Genomic DNA, 19,695 nt, shown 5'->3' with positions numbered 1-19,695 from the left:
CACTCATACCGCAAATAATTGAGCGTAAAGCGCGTGTAAGAAATGCAGCAAAACGCTCGCCACGTGTGAGGAATGCAGCGTTGAAAATCAAATTACTTTACTTGAATTTCGTGAAACTTGAGAATATTGATAAATGATCTCACTAAGTTGTATCCAATTGTACCTGTCTTTTAAGGCAATTTGTCTAATTATTCCATATATTCAAATAATTAGTATATTTACTCAGAATAATTACATTTTTCGGTGTATCCCGAAAAAGTTGAAATTGGTTGCAGTAACCACTTGTATGGAAAGAGTTTTTGAAATAAGTTTTTTTTTAGCTCTCCGATAAAATAGTTCTGCTGCTATCGAAGATGACGTGTGGGCAACCTTGTGAAATTGAATTTACTGTAATTTGAAGCCACATTAGTTATTGTCAACAGTACAGAGGAAATAAACGACATTTCAAGCAGAAGAAAGAAGATCACTTATCATTAATTCTAGGAAAGCATTGTAGATCAATCGAAAAGAAATAATTATTCGCTATTCCCCTAAGTTATAATATCTCCTTTCCGACTTCAATAGACTGTCATTGTTTAGCTTCCTATGTATATTCATGGGCAGTAATTGCCCAGTTATAAAAAGACTTCACAGTTGGGAACTAAATTTGCATGAATAATGGCGGATGCGTCGCGGGAAATAACTCATTAAACTTCAGAATCCTTTATTCTCGCGTCAGCTAAGAATCCTTGATTCTTGAAGTCGTCGGTTTATTTGATTATTTAATATGATGCAGAAAAAATAGCTCATGATCATTTCTTTTTTTGAAGTTCAATAAATTACATTATATAAGGTATTTATTAGGCAAGATCTTGACGCAAAATTCATTATTCTTTAACTGACTCGCATCACTGAACTGATCTTCCGTTGTAAAGGCTATCTTTGTTGCGAATTCAGAAGAAAAAGTTAAAATAAATCTTGAGATCCGTTTTTCCTTCATATCGCATAAAACTCGTATTCAATTTGTGCGTCAAAGAGATTGAGGTGTTAGATGACTTTGTTGAAAGGAATTGTGTTTGAAAAGTTACAGAATTTATATAAATCTCTCTAATCCATCACCGCCACGGTGGTCGCAGGAACCCTTCTCTTAATCCATTATCGCCCCCTCGTGTATTGTTATATGAAACCCTTTTTTACAACTCTTCTCTTTAACTTCACTTCTTGTTTGTCTGCTACAAATATTATAATCGATATTTAACACACTTCTGCCTGTCCAAGCAACCTGAAATTTTGCACACTTGCGTGAAGTCGGAGACAATGCATGAATCAATTGACAGAATAAATAATTTTGGAAATTAAAAAAATTATATATATATTAAATATAAAAGAGAAATTCAGTGAGCATAATTACCATCGGAGTCACTGGCACTCTTTAGAAGTGTCGTCTTTACAAAGTAATTAAGACGCATATTATTTAACTTATCCTCGCCAGGCTAGCGTTGAAACCTAAACCCATTTTTTACTTTACACAAACTTTTTTATGTGACCGCGTGGTCACACAAACTTTTTTTTATTAGCGCATTTTCTCTTATACGGAAAAAATGCACTATTGTGCTCGCCATGTCCGTCCGTCCGTGACTTCACGTTTTCGTCGACGAAAAAATGCGCTCTCTATCACTCACTGCAGTGAGTACTGAGTTATATTTTTTACTTATCCTCGCCCCGCTGCTGATCGTAGGAACCCTTCTGTAAATCCCACATAGTCCCACACAATGCATCAACTCATATGCAATTAGCACCGCTGTAAATCCTGTCTTCCCCGGGGTATTGAGATATCCACTTTAGAACCGCCTACCAGGAGATTCACTTACAGTATACGATAATTTTCGTCGTAAAAAATTAGTGAATTAATATAACCACCGAAGGTACTCCAGGTACTTACTTATATTACGTACACGCTCAATTGATGATTAAAATTTTGTGCTTAGACAAATTTATATGTATTCATTCTTATATGAATTTTAGCCCCAATGATTAATTAATATAATTTTTTATTGAAGTTTAAAATTGATTAACGTCTAATTGTAATATTCAATATCGAGAATACTAACCATCTTTACTCGTTTTATCAGTACAGGAACAACTTACCCCAAAGAAAATAATTACCTCTTATAATTATCAATCAAGTCATTAATTCATGTTATTCATGAGTGGTCAATGCCTGCAATCTATCATTGGTAAAAATCATTATCCCTCAAATAATGATTTTTCACTGTCTGTATCGCTCAACGATATTGCCTCGATGCCAAGCCCAATTAACTTCTCTACTATCACGTCCAATTGCACGCTTCAAAGAACGGACTGAACAATCAACAACTCAATTTGCCATATGACTTCAAAGTTTTATTCGTTCGAAGCCTGGGGCCATACTTTCAAAACTCGCTAAGTGAACGTAAGTACTTACGCACTATTCCCTTGTCTATTATGATTGGTGGATTTGGCTTGAAAGGCCCTCAATGATTGGCTGATGAACTTACGATCTCTTAACTTTTTTTGAAAGTATAGGTTCTGATACTGAAACTAAATTGGAGTTTTTCACGCGCACATGCACAATCCCTACCATGCCAGGATATTCGTTGGATCTGATGTTTGTTTATAGGTGCGAGTTAGTGAAGCATTGCACAATCCAACCAAATAAGCATGGGTGTGGCATCGGTGGACGTATCATGTAAAATATCCATAATTTAATTTAGTAGCTTGACTTTTTCTCTAAACATACAAGAATAGAAATCCATATAAACATCGAAAAGTACTTTAAATGGATATACTATTTCCAATATGAGTTTAAAACGTTCTTTCTCTCATCGATGTTACCTTACTGCGGGAATCAGCAATTAGACGCAGTATACAGTGCAGTCTCATAGTAAATTTTTCGAAAGATTTTTACTTTCCGCGACCTGAACAGTGCGTGAAGTGCCTATGCATTGTAGTTTGCGAATTTTGCTCTGCACACATTTAAAGGAACAGGATAGGATTTGCGCGTACAGCCGCCAAAATGAGCTGTCTGTGTGTTGTATCGATGCATGTATGACACAGATTGGACAATCTGAATATCTGAGCCAACCCACAAAGTCATTACCGATGTCGGGAGTTTGGCATAAAAACCTTTGTCCAGCTGATGTAAGGTCTGCAGCTTCCCGAAAGTAGGTTGTCTGATCTTCTTCCGCATTTCAAATTTAGGAAATGCAAGGGAAATTCCTGCAAGTTGGTACAAGCGAAATAATTGATAGTAAAATGAGTAGGCAACGACTCTTGGAAACAAAATGCTTGGGGGCAAAATGAGCGACTCCTTTACTAGTAAGGAAAATATTAATTGAGAACAAAACCGAGAACAGGTAAAATATTCGAAGACGTAATGATTTCAGGCAAAGGGGTTGAAGAAAAAAAAAGAGAAAATGTTAAATAATAGAGAGGAAAATTAATGAGCGCAGGCAAAACATGAGCAGGCAACTCGTCAACAAAGACAGCAAATATACTAGCACAAAAGGATTCCAACGACCCCAACCTTTGACGGGGAAAACGAACGGCTCCGATTATAAAAAAAAATCAAGTCTATGCTGTAAAAGACGCATGGCTTCCAAAGAAAAAGCAAAAGAGTCGTTGCTAAAAGAAAAAAAGAGGCTTCACCGAAGAAAACTAAATGGTCGGATGGATAGGATATAAAAACAACTCTAACGGAAAAAATAGAGGCTTTTCTGATTCGTACCTCAGACCGCCCCGTGAAGCTCTCACTACAAATAGCATGCGCTTCAAGGCGAACGCGCCTCAGAAGAATCATTGTCTAAGTCTCAAATGGATAATGGCACGAGTCTCCCAGGTATAACGGCATAATGAAAACATGAAAAACGGCAGTAGCTTGACAAGAATTACGGCATTACAACAAGATGAAAAACGGCATTAACTTTACATGACTAATGACATTAGCAATACATGATAAACGGCAGGAGTTTCACAAGAATTACGGCATTACAACAAGATGAAAAACGGCATTAACTTTACAGGACTAATCATCTAATGATCTAATGACATTAGCAATACATGATAAACGGCAGGAGCTTCACAAGAATTACGGCATGAGACTGAGAAAAAAACGCATGAGCCAGGCAATCAATGGTTATTAGCCTCACATAAATTACAAAATTTATGACTCTAGAAAAAAGAACATAAGCCCCGTATCACTGACATAAATAACAACATCAGGTTAATAAGAAAATCAAAATCAGCCTCGCATGAAGAATGGATGAGCCTACAGAAAAGGCAGTATAGGAAAAACAACTTGTCCTCTAGAAAAAAATGACAGATTGAGCACAACAATAATAGCTGCAGTAACCTGAAACGTATTTTAACACAATTTAGTGCTACTTGAAAATTTAAGTGAACGGAAGCACCTCAATACTAATACCTATGTACATCAGTAAGCCAAAACGTGGGTGCATTCGATGCTAAAAGACTAGCATCTGAAGCAAAATTTGCAGCCTCGCTTTACATAGGTCATTTTCAAGTAAAGCAGCACTTGAAGCTTTCCCGCAATATTCAATGATTAAATCAGAGAAACTAAATATTTCTCCCGCTAAATTTGTAGTTTGTTTTATTTGTTTAAGATTCAGTGTTGGTATTGGAACTCTGTAGTTCATTATTTAAATTATGCTCCTTGTTTGCCTCAAGTGAAGGTAACGCAAATTCCAGGAGTAGACATCAAATTATTTACGTTGGGTCAGCATCATTCATTATTATACACCGCTTCTCACCCAACCACCGGTCAAACAATTTTATTTTATCTTAATTATATTTTCTTAATTATAATTATTAAAAAAATTATTATTATTAATTATATATTTTTCTCTATCCGTGTGGGAATGAACTTACCGCTTACATTTTGTTTTGTTTATTTCTTTAATGCTGAAATTTCCCACAATAAAAATTCAAAAGTTTCAACTTCTGTATTATAAAATTCACCATTATTTACTTGTAATATTGCGGATTCCAATACTACAACTGGCGTTATAATATATTCAGTTACTGAATCAAATATTCGCGTGAATAAATTACTCTACCACAAAATTTAAGCAGGAATTTTAATCATTTTTTTATACTGTAACTGGTTGAATGGCAGTTTAGAAAAATCAAATTTTATTATGAATATATTTTTTCTCAGCAGGTGCAACTTTAAAGGATGTGTTGCATAATTTTATCCTTGATTGATATTGATATGAACTCATTTTCTGAACAAACGATAAACACATGCATTCAACATTTTTGAATGCATACGAAAAACATGTAAATAATTATTTGATAATTTCCCGCGTAGTAACTTGAAAAGTTGAAAAATATTCCATTTCATTTGAAGTATACAAGCACTTATTTTATCGATGTGCTTGAATTGCAAATTCACGTTGAATTTAAATAATTTAAAATAAAGTTCACAAGCAAATTTAAATTTAAGTTAATTACTTTTCGTGAATTTTGAAATTCTTTAACACCGTCATCCTGTGTCATGTCATGGTTCCATATCGTCCAACCTGATATATTAATTTTTAGATAAATAACTTCGTCTTGCATATATTTTGGTCAGCGTTCATTTTCACGAACTGTATGGCAGTTGATGGTCTAGCTGTACGTTACACTGATAATAGAAGAAATTGAACCCTTGATCAATTTTTTTCAGTAATCTTCGATACTTCGAAAATAAATTGTACATAAATTTTACCTCTCGTAAACCTATTGTAAATTGAGATTGAAAATGAGTTAATCAACTAAAATTTTACTCATTCCAGTGCGGGCCAAAATTCGGGCTCATCATATTACTCAAGATTCTGATATCAATTACTTTACCGTTATTAGAGCGTTAATTAGTGTTACCTTACCACGAAAAGCCGTGCACTCGATAGTTTGATTCAGTAAAAGCTGAATTGCAGTAGAAATTGTTTTATTTGATCCTGCAAACAAGCTACGTCTGCCTTTTGTAACTGGGAGCAAACTATTGATTTAAACAATACGGTCGAGTCTCGGATGTCCAATCAAGCCTATGAACGCAATGAATACGTGATATTGCAAAGCTTTTAACATCGGTAATTTTACATCAATATATACCGTGATTAGCTTGTACATGTACGTGAATGTCATAAAAGCAATTCTGAAAAATAAGGAAATTAGAACACAAATTTTAATCTAACACAAACTATATAGACGTTTTCCCCCGAAAAACAACCCAAATTCCTAATTCTTCAACATTCCCTTGGGTTGCAATTAGAAACTATACATTATATCTGAAAGACGTCAGATGCATCACTCGCTCTCAAGACATTATCGATTGTAAAGTGAAACTGACAAAAAGCCCGCGTACAGAAGTGAAAACCCCTGCACGAGAAGTTCGCTTCGATGTCATCATACGATCTGTTTGATTTTTGACGGACTTGGACTTCGAATACGGACTTCGAACTCAAATAATTGTATATTCGCCTTTTTTGAAATTGCAGGATTTAAATTCATTCTTGCCCGTGACTTTAAATCAGAACAAAGTGTTCTTCATACAGGATTGCAGCATACAGGATTGAGAAGTCTTGCGTAGAAAAAGATCTTGGAGTTTGTGTCGACAGGGAGCTAAAATTTTATAGGCATATTGAAACGCAAGTTAATACATCCAATAAACTGCTTGGGCTGATCAGACGCTCCTACGAGTACCTAGATATAGAAATGATGAAGCTGTTGTTCACCTCTGTCGTGCGCCCAAACCTAGAGTTTGGAAACGTTGTGTGGTCACCGAGACTTGAAAAGGACAAAAATTTAGTTGAGAGTGTTCAAAGACGTGCAACAAGGATAATACCAGGATTAAAGGGCAAGTCTTATGAAGAAAGATTGAAGATTATGAAGCTTCCCAGTCTCCGTTATCGTCGCCTGCGTGGTGACCTCATTGAAGTATACAAGTATACTCATGGTTTGTAAAAGGTCCCAGAAGGATTACTAGAATTTGAAACAAGAACCAACACCAGGGGCCACAGCTATAAACTAAAAAAACTGCGGTTCAACTTATCCACGCGACAACATTTCTTCTCGCTTCGAGTCACTGACATGTGGAACAGCCTCCCTGAAGATATTGTTGACGCTCCGAGTATGAACGCGTTCAAGAACAGACTAGACAAGGCCATGCATGAGCATATGTTCAGTCTTAAAATGCGTCGTACCCTACGGAACAACTGATATCTAGAAGCGATTTTAAATCTACCGTCCGTAAGGCCAGTCTAGTCAAGAAAAGTACAAGAATCGGCGACAGGCCTATCCAGGCCTATTTATTTAATGCCGAAGATACTATACTATACAATGCGTGAAAAAAGCAGTGACTTCTAGAATAGAGACATTTTGATTGATACGAGTTAATTATCACATTTGAATTTATATTTCAATTTCGAAGCATTTACCTACAGCACTATGTAGGAAAAGTTAGTTGGAGAGATCCAGCCCTCCGGCTAGATCACTCGATCCTAGCCTATCGTCATTCGAGCTCTAGCCCTCCGGCTTCGCGGTTGCATGTTTATATAATATTTCCAAATCAAATTTAAAAAACCTTTTCAAGCTTTTGGCCAATAGCTGGCCAGGTCAGTGGCTGCGCTTCGAATACTGATTACACACTGTCTCTAATATTCGTATTCAAAAAGTACAGCGGAAATGTTCTGTATAAATTTTGGAAAAAATATTCAACATGCTGTGAAATATTGCTGTACATATTTTCATCGAAAGAGTATTTGTTATTATTTTTGAACTCGGAAAATTACAATATCAAACTATGCATACAGTAATTTTGGTTGCACACTATATACTGCTCTATATGAAGCCGGAGCTGTAGAGCTGTTTAGGGCACGTTGTGGTGAACGTTTAACGGAATTGTGCTGGACAAGAAACTGTTTACATTCAATATTGTTGACTTTCTCTAGCTGAAACTTCATGAGTTGAATTCTCGTCAGTTCATGTGATGTATTTTGAAAAATAACATGGCTTAGTTTTGAGGGTTAAGTGCTCATAGCATAATTTCGAAGATGTATGTATACACAAAATTAACTTCACTCTCCAATTAATTAGCCCTTTCATATATTTATGCAGCTGGTCTTGCAGCGTGTAATCGAATTTGCTGTAGCCGGAAATTTCGTACATTAACACTCTCAAATTTTCAACTCTTGTATGTGCACTCGTGAAACCTTTCGCCTGTATTGAAGTTGACTTTGTCAATAGTTGTTCCAAATTCAATTTATTTGTATAATTATATCGTTGCACTTTTAATTATAGTTTAATCTAAAATGAACTCATGAAGCAGAACCAGCTGAAGAGTTCTCCATTCTTTAATCCGTGGTTAGTCCCAAAGTTCCAAGCACGAGCGGAAGGTCTCCACTAGTTCGTGTGCGAAGTTTAATCAAAGTCTCTACAGAAGTTTTCGCAACATTTACTGATCGCTGCAAATTGCAAAACCGGTCTCGAAATACCAGCCGGCAGACCGGTCTCAGAAATGGCCGTTGGGTCTGAGGCATGAGATTGGTTGAATCGATAGCTTCAGTGCAGCAGTGATGCAAACTAGAGAGATTGTTTGGAAAAATTAATAGAGATAAAGCGGTCCGTTGAACTGACTCAAAAATTGTGTTAATTGGAGCGTAGGCAATATAATTTTATGGAGAATTTTTGTTTTCGTGTTTATTTAAGTGTTATTAAAATTATTCAAGTGTCTGGTCAAATTGTACTAAAAACCGTTCCAAGAAAAATCATATTTTAATCTTGGCTTAGCATTAATTGAGGCAAAATATAATCGAGGTTATTAGTTAGTTTTTTTTTAAACGGACTAATATGCAGAAAACGTAGGCAGGATTTTCTGATTTCGTTGTATTACTGCCTACATGTACACAGAGTTCTCAAAATGTCGTGAAAATCAACAAAATCAATAAAATATTATACCTAATTTGTAGTTAATGGAAATGAGATATGTAAATATAGAATAAAATTATACGTGCTGCTAATTTTACAAACACGACCATAAAAGAAATGAAGGTCGTTTAAAGTCGAGGTCGTCGCGAGAAAGACTATAAAATATATTTAACGTCTTGCCATTTTGTGTGGGACCTAAATCGTTCAATAGTAAGACAATTTTTCACTCACAACGTGGACGACATTAGAGCTCTCAAGCCTGCGTCATTTATCGTCTTTTATTACCAATTTGGATCTTATTAAGCAAATAAATTGCACTGCTAATGTTGTGCACTGCACGATACTTACCATTTTATAATTTTGTGCATCTAATCTTCCAATTTGTTCGATCATTTTTAGCGCATTTTCTCATTTATGGAAAAAATGCACTATTGTGCTCGCCATGTCCGTCTGTCTGTCTGTCTGTCTGTCTGTCCGTCTGTCCGTCTGTCCGTCCGTCCGTGACCTCAAGTTTTCGTCGACGAGAAAATGCGCTCTCTGTCACTCGCTGCAGTGAGTACTGAGTTATATTTTTTTAGCAATGAAGCGTCGTTTCACTTGTACAAGTTAAGCAAAATAATTAATTTTTTTTACAAACTGAAGACTTAACTGATTTTAGAAATTGAAGAATTGATTGATTTCATCAGTTGAAAAATCATTTGATTATATAAATGGAAGAATTTGTTAATTTAATTATTATAAATCTCGCTTCAACATGATTAAGCTTGGTACATGATAAAACACCGAATTTCACCTGAATCGAAGAAGTTATTCACAGTCGAGCTGCGCCGCGGCTATAGATCTCAGTTCAGGCGTTTTCGCGGTGGGTTTTCCGGTTGGAACAACCACGGTTCAACACCAGGTATCACTCAACTCGAGGATTTCAATCACCTGAATATTAACTAATGTGCGAGGAAAAACCTACAAAGAGGGAATTAAATAATTTGTGGAACGGAAAAGAAGATTTGCGTTTTTGCCTCAGCCATGCTGCACTGCGGCTGTCAGAATTTTATGGATGTTAGAACAGCCGTTCAAGAATCGGGTTCAGAATCGGGTTCCGGAGGTTCACCAAGCATCACCTAACTCAAGAAGTTTATCAATTTTATACAACAGCTTGAGGAGTCTATATGGGAGCTTCGTAAGAAACAGTCGAAATGTTTCGAAACTAGTTTTTTCGGTAATAACGTTGCATAAATCAAGATATTCATTCATTTTTTAAGTGCGCAGTGGCTGTTTGAATTGTATGGATGTTTGTTTCACTATCAACTGCGCAGTTGCTGCATTAATTGTAAAGATGTTACACCGGCTGAAAAATGCATATTCGATGGCACTTTTCATGAAGCAACACTAAGAAAAAATGAGGAACTAAAATCCCAAATTCTAAAATGCGCTCATGCATCTGATTTCGGCCTCTTTGATTAGCTTCACCGCAACACTAATAAAACTTAGCGAGTTGCACATGACAAGCAACATGTAGCGTTCCTATCCAGGTGACCGACCCTATCCTCCTCTTTTGCTCTCTGGGGAAGTAGAGGAAAATCTTTCATTCTTCAACCGAATTCTTCCGTATTTACTCAGAGGCTGGTTCACGTCCAACTCGCAATGCCCTGAGGCTGCCCAAACATGATGGCTGCTGAGAGCGGTCGGATTTCCGTCCGCAAAATGTTTTATAAAGTGTGCATGGATCCGCAAAATATGGCGTTTGATGTTCATTTGCACTTTTTTGTTATAGGTCATTATAACTGCAGTAATTGAAAGGTCAACGATACGAATTAAACTTATATAGTGTAACAAAAAGTTCAATCTCTGCCAGCCGAGGCTAGTCAAAAATACTCCATGAATAAAAATAATTTTCTGGCTGTGATTCTGCTGCATTGCCCAGTCAAAATTCTAATGCGCGACCGGCGATGTTATTGGCCGTATTAAGAAGGACAGAGTCGTGAAACTATAACCGGCCATCTAAAACAAAAACAGCGCTGCGCTAAGGCTAATATAGAGAATAACAATGATACCTCGGCAGGAATGGAACCCAGCATGGTTGAACTATATGAGGTTGACCCACGAGAAGTTCCGTCTTTCAGTTTAACTTTCTTGTTACGTCACGTAGATCAAGAAACGTAAACAAACCCGTCATTCCCATGACTGATTGGTTGACTTGTTTGAGCGCATTTCGGTGATTGGTTAATGCCCGTGACGTTACTGAGATCAGTGACGCCACATGCGAACAAAAAGCTTCATCCGCGAAAATGAGCTACTATAATGGGACAACCTTATACTAGTTCAACCATGGGAAAGCAGCGCTGACACAAGGATTGCGCGGCAGAGAGCTGAGCAGATCCATCGCTGCAGGCCGTACATTACGAGCGGGTTATGACAGAGGGAGGAGGGGTAAGAGTTGGAGGCAGGGGAGGGATTCCATCCTTTATCTATTTCATGTGACATAATACCACGTTATTATTTATATACCACGTTATTATTTTATTTAATATCTTTTATTGAACCACAAGAATTTTATTTCTTTCCCCGTTCGAAGACTATCGCGAACAGAAACTTTTGCTCTCAACGGTGCGTGGATTGGAAGTCAAATCAATCAGTTTGTTCTGAAAATTTTTAGCACCTTAATGTACAAATAGCAGAGTATTTTTATATCAATCTATTAAACGATATAAATATAGTATTATCTCCTGAAAGTTAAATGGCTCAGAAACTGCTGCATAAATTAGTAATTTTTTTAAACCAATAAATCGCAAAATTCATTAAACGGTTGATATTCTGATTTTCAAAACTTATCCATACTGATGCGTTAGTATTTTTTTAAATGAAAAATCTACCTCATTTGCCAATGAGGCTTTTATAGTGATGGAAAATAATTACAATTAAATTTATATGTAAATTGAGCTCTACGGTATCATATGAAATCTAAAAAGTCAAAAAAATTATTATTGTGTTTAAATTAAGGATTTATGTAACGAACAAAAATGGTGCTCTGTTGTTCGAAAATTTTATATTTTGCCTCTAGAAGTTGTATAAGAAAGGCAGTAAGGGCACTGCATGTCCGCATCCATTAATTAACGATATCAATAACAAAATTTACCCCATATTTATATTATCCTTATTTCGATTTAATGGTAACTGTTTTCCTATATTTGCAAGTAATTTAAATGAATAATATCTACCCAGTTCAACCACACATATAAGCTATTCCTCGACATGCTGAACGATAACATGTCACTTGCACTATGGCTAAGTAATCGATTGAGGGTAGTCAATCTGATAGTAATTTTTCACTTGCACTATGGCTAAGCAATCGATTGAGGGTAGTCAATCTGATAGTCATTTTTCACTTGCACTATGGCTAAGTAATCGATTGAGGAGAGTCAATCTGATAGTCATTTTTTCACTTGCACTATGGCTAAGTAATCGATGGAGGAGAGTCAATCTGGATAGTCATTTATTTTGTCGAGGTGCTTCAGCCATTGACTTATGACGCTGATGTTTAGCGCTCGACCTTATTAAGGTCCAGCTCATAGAGGCATGTTATTTTAAAGGTGTTGTTTGATTGATAATAAAAGTAGATAATTATGACTTGACTTTACTCGTGTTACTACGGTGCGAATGTTCGCCAACCAATGACCATGTAACCTTTCATTGCATGAGTAAGATATCGGTGATCTAGACGAGAGGAGAAGGAAACAAAACCTTTTTAAATCAAAAGAAAAATTTTCGAGCAACATTAATCTCAACTGCAGGAGGCGCTGCCAGAGCCGCCCTATTGCAGGCGTTTTGGAGCTGTTCGAGCCAGAGGAGCTCGGTAAGAGCTACGTGTTAGCAGGACAGAGTCTCCCAGAGCAGGTACTCAGAGGTTAATTAGCGCTGCTCCGCGGCTTGCGATATCGTCTCCACTGCGAACATTTCTGCTCTATCGCGGCATGTTGCGTCTCTACGTAGACTCTACAGCCGGCGACGGCCTGTTCTTTTCTCTGCTCGAAATTTCAACTGGAATATTATGAGACTTGCAGCAGCATAAAATTTATCCCGGCGGCAATGAGAATTGATCGAATTAGCCTAGACTGGCTTAGAGAAAAATTTTTCACTTGTTCGGGAAAAATCTCATTTCCTATCTTTACTCTAAGAATAAATTATTATAAGGCAAAGGAAGATAATTAGCCGGTAGTTCATTTAAAAGACCAGCAGAGATTATAAGCACTAAAATGTTTGCCAACACAACAATTGGACAGCAACAATAATTTTGGTCGGTAATAAAAGAACTAAAAATTTTGTTTTTAAAACAGGTCCTGATAGTTTCGAGGAAAGATCTTGTGAAACTTGAGACAGAAGGATCGAATGTTGAAAGAATTTATTTCGTACGGTAGTAATTAGTGCTGGACGATTATAGAAAAATGTTTTTTTAATACTGTAGTAATTTTCAAAACGGTTTAGAAAACACTTCCAATCAGTTATATTTTTATAGAAAATTTAATAGTAGTATAGATAATAGGCCTACCGTCACACTTTCCATAAACAGCTTAAATCATAGGTCACCACAACCATTTACTCCGAATCTTGTCCAACAAAATTACTCAATTACTCCCGAATAAAACCTCCTTCAATATTATTACGAATCTTGTCCAACAAATGATCAGGGGTAATTGGTAATTTTGTTGGGTAAGATTTGGGGTAAATGGTTGTGGTGGCCTATGATTTAAGCTGTTTATGCAAAGTGTGACGGTACACCTATTATCTATACTACTTTTAATCTAACCTTGAAAAGATCTTTAAAGATAAGATCTTTTTGTAGTTTCTGGAGTAGAAATTCTTTTTGTGGTCTTTTATATCAAATTATTGTTACCAAAGTTCATTTTCATCTCCCGCGCTGAATGATTCTGGACCAATAACAGTAAAGTTTTTCTCTCCCCTTGAACTGATTTGGAACAAGAACTTGCATTGTCCCTCAATAATTCTTGATTGAGATTATGTCTTATATACGGCAGGGTTAACCGGCAGCACGGTTGAACGCTTCGATGGAGAAGAGGGAGGAAGTTCGTCCCAGTCCGTGTACAGTGAATACGACGACGAAGATCCGCCCACCTTCGCTTTAGGTTCGCAGGCCTTCACCGTCGCGGTCGGTGATACCTTCACAATCCCATGTGACATCATTAACCAGGGTGAGATATGTATCTATAAAAATTTAACCTTACCTGTACTACTTACCTACTTACCTGTAATTATCGCACGCCTGTGAGGTGGGTCTCCCAGAAACATATTGGTTTTGAATCCTTCTGCATTTCTGCCCGCAGGCCGCCACCTGCTCGTGATCCACCACATCAACACCAAAGGCAAGAAGCTCCTGCTGAGCGCGGGTGAAATGAAGCTCGTACGTACAGAGCGCGTACAAATTGACCCTACGGGCGTGACCATTTACGACGCCCAGCGCCAGGACGCCGGCTTCTATAACTGCTCCTTGCCCACTGCAGGAAGTCAGTTGCAAGACTAAAAGTTAAACAAAAATTTATAACCTAAAGATATTGCCGAGATTATAACTTTTAAAATAATGTTATGAGTCTGAAATCATAGAGGCTGATGACTCAATCGAAAATAGTTGAAAATTATTTTTATTCATTATCTGATAAAATGTTGGACGAAATTTATTCGAAAGTTAATCGCTGACAATACTCTTACTTTCATGGGTTCCTTGAATACCTTCTAAAAACACTTCTTTTAGCAAAATTTACCTATATCAGCAATCTTAAGAAGAGATGATAGAAGTGCAAAACTATGTACCAGAATTTATACTACAACACAAGCTGGACGTGCTGTACCCTCCCTCGGTGAACTCGTCGAGCCCCCCGGTGCAGCAAGCGGTCCTTGGACAGCGACTGGAACTTTTCTGCAACGCGGATGGAAACCCGCGACCCGAAATTGATTGGACCTTCGAAGGGGGCGCTCTTCCCGCAGGGGCAGCCGTGAACCAAGTAAGCGATGGGGCTGTTGATGACATCTTCAGCTGTAGCAAAGAAGACCAAAAGAGACGGAGATAAATTACGCCAGTAGAGATAACATCATTTCTTGTTCACTCTATTCTTTATTTCTTAGACAAATATTGTATGAATCTCGTTAAATTATACTGTGAATTTTTTTCGGATTTAATGCATTATGAAGAAACAATTAACTTCTTTCTTTTTCAACTTTAGCGGCATTAAAAATGAGAACTTGTATATATTTAACATTTTTATATTTTTGAATCCGAGGTTGAATAATCAAATCACTGCGGAAAATATTACTTCAACTGATTATTTAACTTTATTCCCAGGCAGGACATCTGGTTATAGAGCGAGTGGATCGTCGTGTGGAAGGCAAGTACGTTTGCACGGCCGACAACGGCATAGGCAACGACTCATACGTCACCCTGGAGGTGGTCGTCGAATTCCCTCCAGAGATCATCACAGAGAAGGCAAGTATTATGTTCCTCCTAGAATGTATGCACAAAGTTTTAATATCATCAAATAGATGAAAAAGTAGCGTTGTTAAATTTCCAATTTTGGCTAAATTGCAGGTAATAAACACTTAATCTTGATAATTTTACAGGTCATTCATAAAGACATCATCAACTACGATTATAACATTTTTCATTTCTTATTTGTCATCTAAGTGGCTGATGAACATGGCTTGTAACCTATCTTCACAGATTTAACAATACATTGTCAGTTCTGACATAATAAACTTTATATACAAAAATTCAGTCGGTGGTGCGCACTGGTGCCGGGGACCAGCTGGAGTTGGTGTGTCTGGCGCGCGGCCGCCCGAGCCCCCGAGTTTCTTGGACAAGGAAAGGCCAGTCAGTGGACCACGCGACACACTCGACCGTCGCAGACGATGTCTACCGCAGCACGCTTGTCATCCGCCCCATGACGGAGCAAGACTTTGGCAACTACGTCTGCACTGCACAGAACATCCACGGGCAGAAGAGCGTGGTTGTACAAATGACAGGTAATGGCCTGTTGCGGTGAACAGCCGGGAGCGGAAGAGCGTGGTCGTGCAGATGACAGGTTAGTGCGCAGTGCAGAGAACAGCCAAGGCCAGAAGAGCGCAGTCGTGCAGATGACAGGTTAGGCATTTTGTATTGAACAGCTTCCCAATGAACGCAGAGCCTCTTTTCCGTTCCTCAAATTATTCAATTCGCTCTTTGTAGTTTGTCCCTAGCGCATTGTAGTTAACAGACAAGGTTTCATGTACTAGTGCAGTGGAGGAAACAAACAGTTGCAGAGCAGAAAAGATATTCTTCAAAAGGAATTGAAGTAAACTGCCTTAAGCACAGAAGTCGTCTTGCAGATCACCCTAGTGGATGAATTCGTTTTATAATTTTAGAGAAGAAAGTGCAAATATGAGCATTTGATCGTCATCATAAGAGATTTTACGCTCACTGGTGAGCATTGTAAACTTGTCTCCATGAAAGTTCCTCGTCATAGCAGCCTTTTTTCGTCCTACATATACAAAATTCTTCCAAATGTCGTCATCTCTCCGAAATTTTGTCTCTACTGGAGGTATTATTCTGCATCCGAGATCATTGTTTCCTTCTGAGATTGTAGATTGAAGTGCAGTGTCTTTCTGTAGATGTCTTTACTAGCCAACAAAAAATATTCTCTTGTTCGACAAAATATCGACATAAGCAAGGAAATAAACTTCGAATGCAAATAAATTTCATAACCTCTAAATGAAAAACTGAATCTAAAAAATGTATAAACAAGCACGAAAAGAATTTCAAGTTTGATGGTGGAATGCACGTGTTCCAACAGGCCTTCCACAGCAGCCTAATTTGACGGGCGTTGCCGGAGGTGGGAAAGAAAATTCTTACACTCTCACCTGGGAAACGGAGAGCTACTGTCCTATCGTCGCCTATAAAATCGTCTTCGGACGAGTGCAGCAGAAATCGGCAGAGGTGATACGGCATGTTTCTTTATCGCGCTGCTCTCAATGGGACATTGAATTATAAAGTTAGGAAAATTCTTGCGTAAAGATCGTGAGAAATATAGATTTTATTGCCAATGGGAAATTTTCATTGTTAGGGGACGCAGTGCAATAGTGTTTAATAATGAGATGTTAGTTATTCTGCTGTTCGGCTTTAAGTCACTTCGGACAGATCTCGTTCAGATATGCTCTGCACTTATTCATTGCTGTGTGATCCACCACGGAGGTATGTGTTACTGTATTATTTAGTCTGTGTTTTTAGATAATTTTCTGTTTAAATTCAGTGGCAGTGTTTAGAGGTGTTCATGACTATTATTTCATTTATCATTCTATTATTTATTTTTCTGGTTTTCATTATATTCTGCCTTTGTTGTTGCTAGTTTTAAATTCTCATTTATTTGTTAATTTCAGAGAGGCTCCGAATCTTGAGTCCAAAGTAAGAACCAGAGCAAAGAGAACACACGGTAATATTTTTTATTAATTTGTACGGTAAGTTTGGTTAATATCATATTTTTATTTTTATTCATCCTTCAATTCATCATCCTTCAATATTCATCCTTTACGATCATAGAGGCTGAGTTAGGGCGTCCCGGTGACTCCAACATCATGAACGTAAGACATTAACACTAATTACTACTAACTCAATCATATAGTTCTATCATATGATGTTATCTGAAATTTATTTAATATTTATGTTATCTGAATTTATCAGAATATTTGGTCATGTATAAACTTTCAGCAGAAATTCAAGCTTGAAGAAGATTTTTACTGGTTTGAACGTTAAAGGATTAATCTCTCTCATGTATTCAATTATAGATTTGTGACATTGCTTAATAAATTCAATGTTTATCATTCAAATTGGCAATCTCAAATGATGCCAATGATGAAAAATTTAATTAAAAAGATATCTAATAATTTTTTCACTACATGTAATCATAACGTTATCTTTGGGATGGCGATTTCCAAAGGGGCGATGGGAAATTTCCAAAGGGGCGAAAGGATTTGGGATGGCGATGCTTGACGAATTAACTTTATTGAAAGTTCTAAGAACCTAGATGGCTTATTTCGAACTCAACCAAGTACTGCTCTGTTTATGTTTAGGTCTTTGGTAGAGGAAGAAATTGAAAACAAAATTATTAAAGATAGACATCTGGGCAATTGGGCACATTACCTATCACTGCATTGCATCGCTCACTCACGTGGATGGTGACCATAATCAAATGAACACAAAATTTAACTGCCTGGAACGCTAATAGAGCATCCGCTTTATCCCAATTTATCCATGAATCAGGTGAACGGCTCTACAGAGAAGAATGTACACGAAATAACTGTTGAAATGGACGTGGGGACTGAGAATGGGAACACACACCCCGCCATGTCGCACATTCTCAACGACCTCGACGCTTCCACTGAATACGAGGCCATCGTCAAAGTCAAGAACCGCTACGGCTGGTCAGCTGAATCGGACAAGTTCTGCTTTGCAACTTCAAGTGGTAAGTCAAATGATGGCGACGGGATCATCAACGCTCAGCCGGGCGAGGATCAGCTGATATCATTTGCGATTAAAAGAATATATACAATAATCTTAGGAAAATTTTCTCCGCGTTGTGTTCAACCTCAAACTCACGATTTTTTCCGGGACATTCTTTGATCTACAGTGAGCCATAACATGGCAATTAGACCTTTCTTTGTATTTTATGTCTCACACATTATAAGTACCTAAATAAAGATGAAAACTTATTTTATTTTCGATTTTTTAAAATTCTTTTCTATTTGCTTAGTTACGTATGTTCACAATCAGCTGATAAATTATTTTTTAATATCATATTTTTTTACACATGAACTTAACCCTTAAGTTGACATTGAATAATCTCTATTAAAAATAATTTATTCGCTCATATTTTGTGCCACCACACAGCCTCGCCCGTCCACCGCTCAACAAGTCGCTCGGTCGGGGGCGCAGGCGAGCGCTCCTCGGCCGCCGTCTCGCTGCTGCTGCCGCTCCTCGCTGCCGCCTCAGCCTGTCAACGATGTCGCGGCTTCTGCGGCCGCATTACGTCGCCGTGATTTGCCTGCTGAGATACCGCACTATTTATCTGCCTCTATTTATCTCACTTGGCCATCGGCACTGTTTCGGTGAAATTCTCTATTAATGTTTGCAAACTTTTTTGCTAAAAATCTACAATATATGCGGAAAATGGTTGGAACTGCCTCTTGTATGCAGTGAGATATGGTTATGACTACTGATATGCGTGATTTATATGAATTATATTTTGGAATCTAATACTAGTGGAAATTACGGTAGACCAATTCAAGGCCCCGAGCTTCCAAATCCATTACATTTTCCCGTTCCAGTGCATGTAAGTTCCAGTGAATGTTACATGTACGCAATTTTATCTTTCAACTCATGCGTAAGACTGAAAATATATAGGGTAACATGGGGCAACGAGCCCACTGCGGGTCATGGGCCCATAACGGATTTCCCGCTAAGTATGGCAGATATTGGTCCGTGCGCTCTACCGCCGGTCGACAGTTTCACTGGAATGAAGTGTGTGGCTCTACGTTTTGCTAAAAGTTTGCGTTGCTAAGCTACTCGCAAATAACTGTTTTAGCCCAGATAAAAGTTTTTTGCTGCTACATAAAACTGTTCTCGATTATGGTATATGCATCTTCTGAAATTACTGTGAATTATATTTTGAAAGTATAATTTATAATGATAATTTTGAGTTAAAGTTTAGACTATTATAG

At 37.5% G+C, this 19,695-nt stretch overlaps 1 protein-coding gene across 1 annotated transcript in view; it reads left to right on the top strand.

The window, feature by feature from the left end:
- The window catches only part of LOC108667419 (lachesin), a 32,252-nt gene extending 13,238 nt beyond the window's left edge, over positions 1-19,014 (top strand). The window contains exons 2-9 of the mRNA XM_047879665.1: positions 13,974-14,147; positions 14,280-14,459; positions 14,767-14,954; positions 15,293-15,433; positions 15,723-15,969; positions 16,776-16,918; positions 18,239-18,440; positions 18,866-19,014. Of these exons, the coding sequence (XP_047735621.1) occupies positions 13,974-14,147; positions 14,280-14,459; positions 14,767-14,954; positions 15,293-15,433; positions 15,723-15,969; positions 16,776-16,918; positions 18,239-18,440; positions 18,866-19,014 (1,424 nt within the window). The remainder of the gene's footprint in view (positions 1-13,973; positions 14,148-14,279; positions 14,460-14,766; positions 14,955-15,292; positions 15,434-15,722; positions 15,970-16,775; positions 16,919-18,238; positions 18,441-18,865) is intronic.
- Positions 19,015-19,695: the final 681 nt, after the last annotated feature.

The sequence above is a fragment of the Hyalella azteca genome, unplaced genomic scaffold (genome assembly GCF_000764305.2).
Source record: "Hyalella azteca isolate HAZT.00-mixed unplaced genomic scaffold, Hazt_2.0.2 contig3573, whole genome shotgun sequence".
Classification (NCBI taxonomy): Eukaryota; Metazoa; Arthropoda; class Malacostraca; order Amphipoda; family Hyalellidae; genus Hyalella; species Hyalella azteca.
The sequence above is the reverse complement of the archived record's forward strand: the minus strand, read 5'-3'. Positions and strand labels throughout refer to the sequence as shown.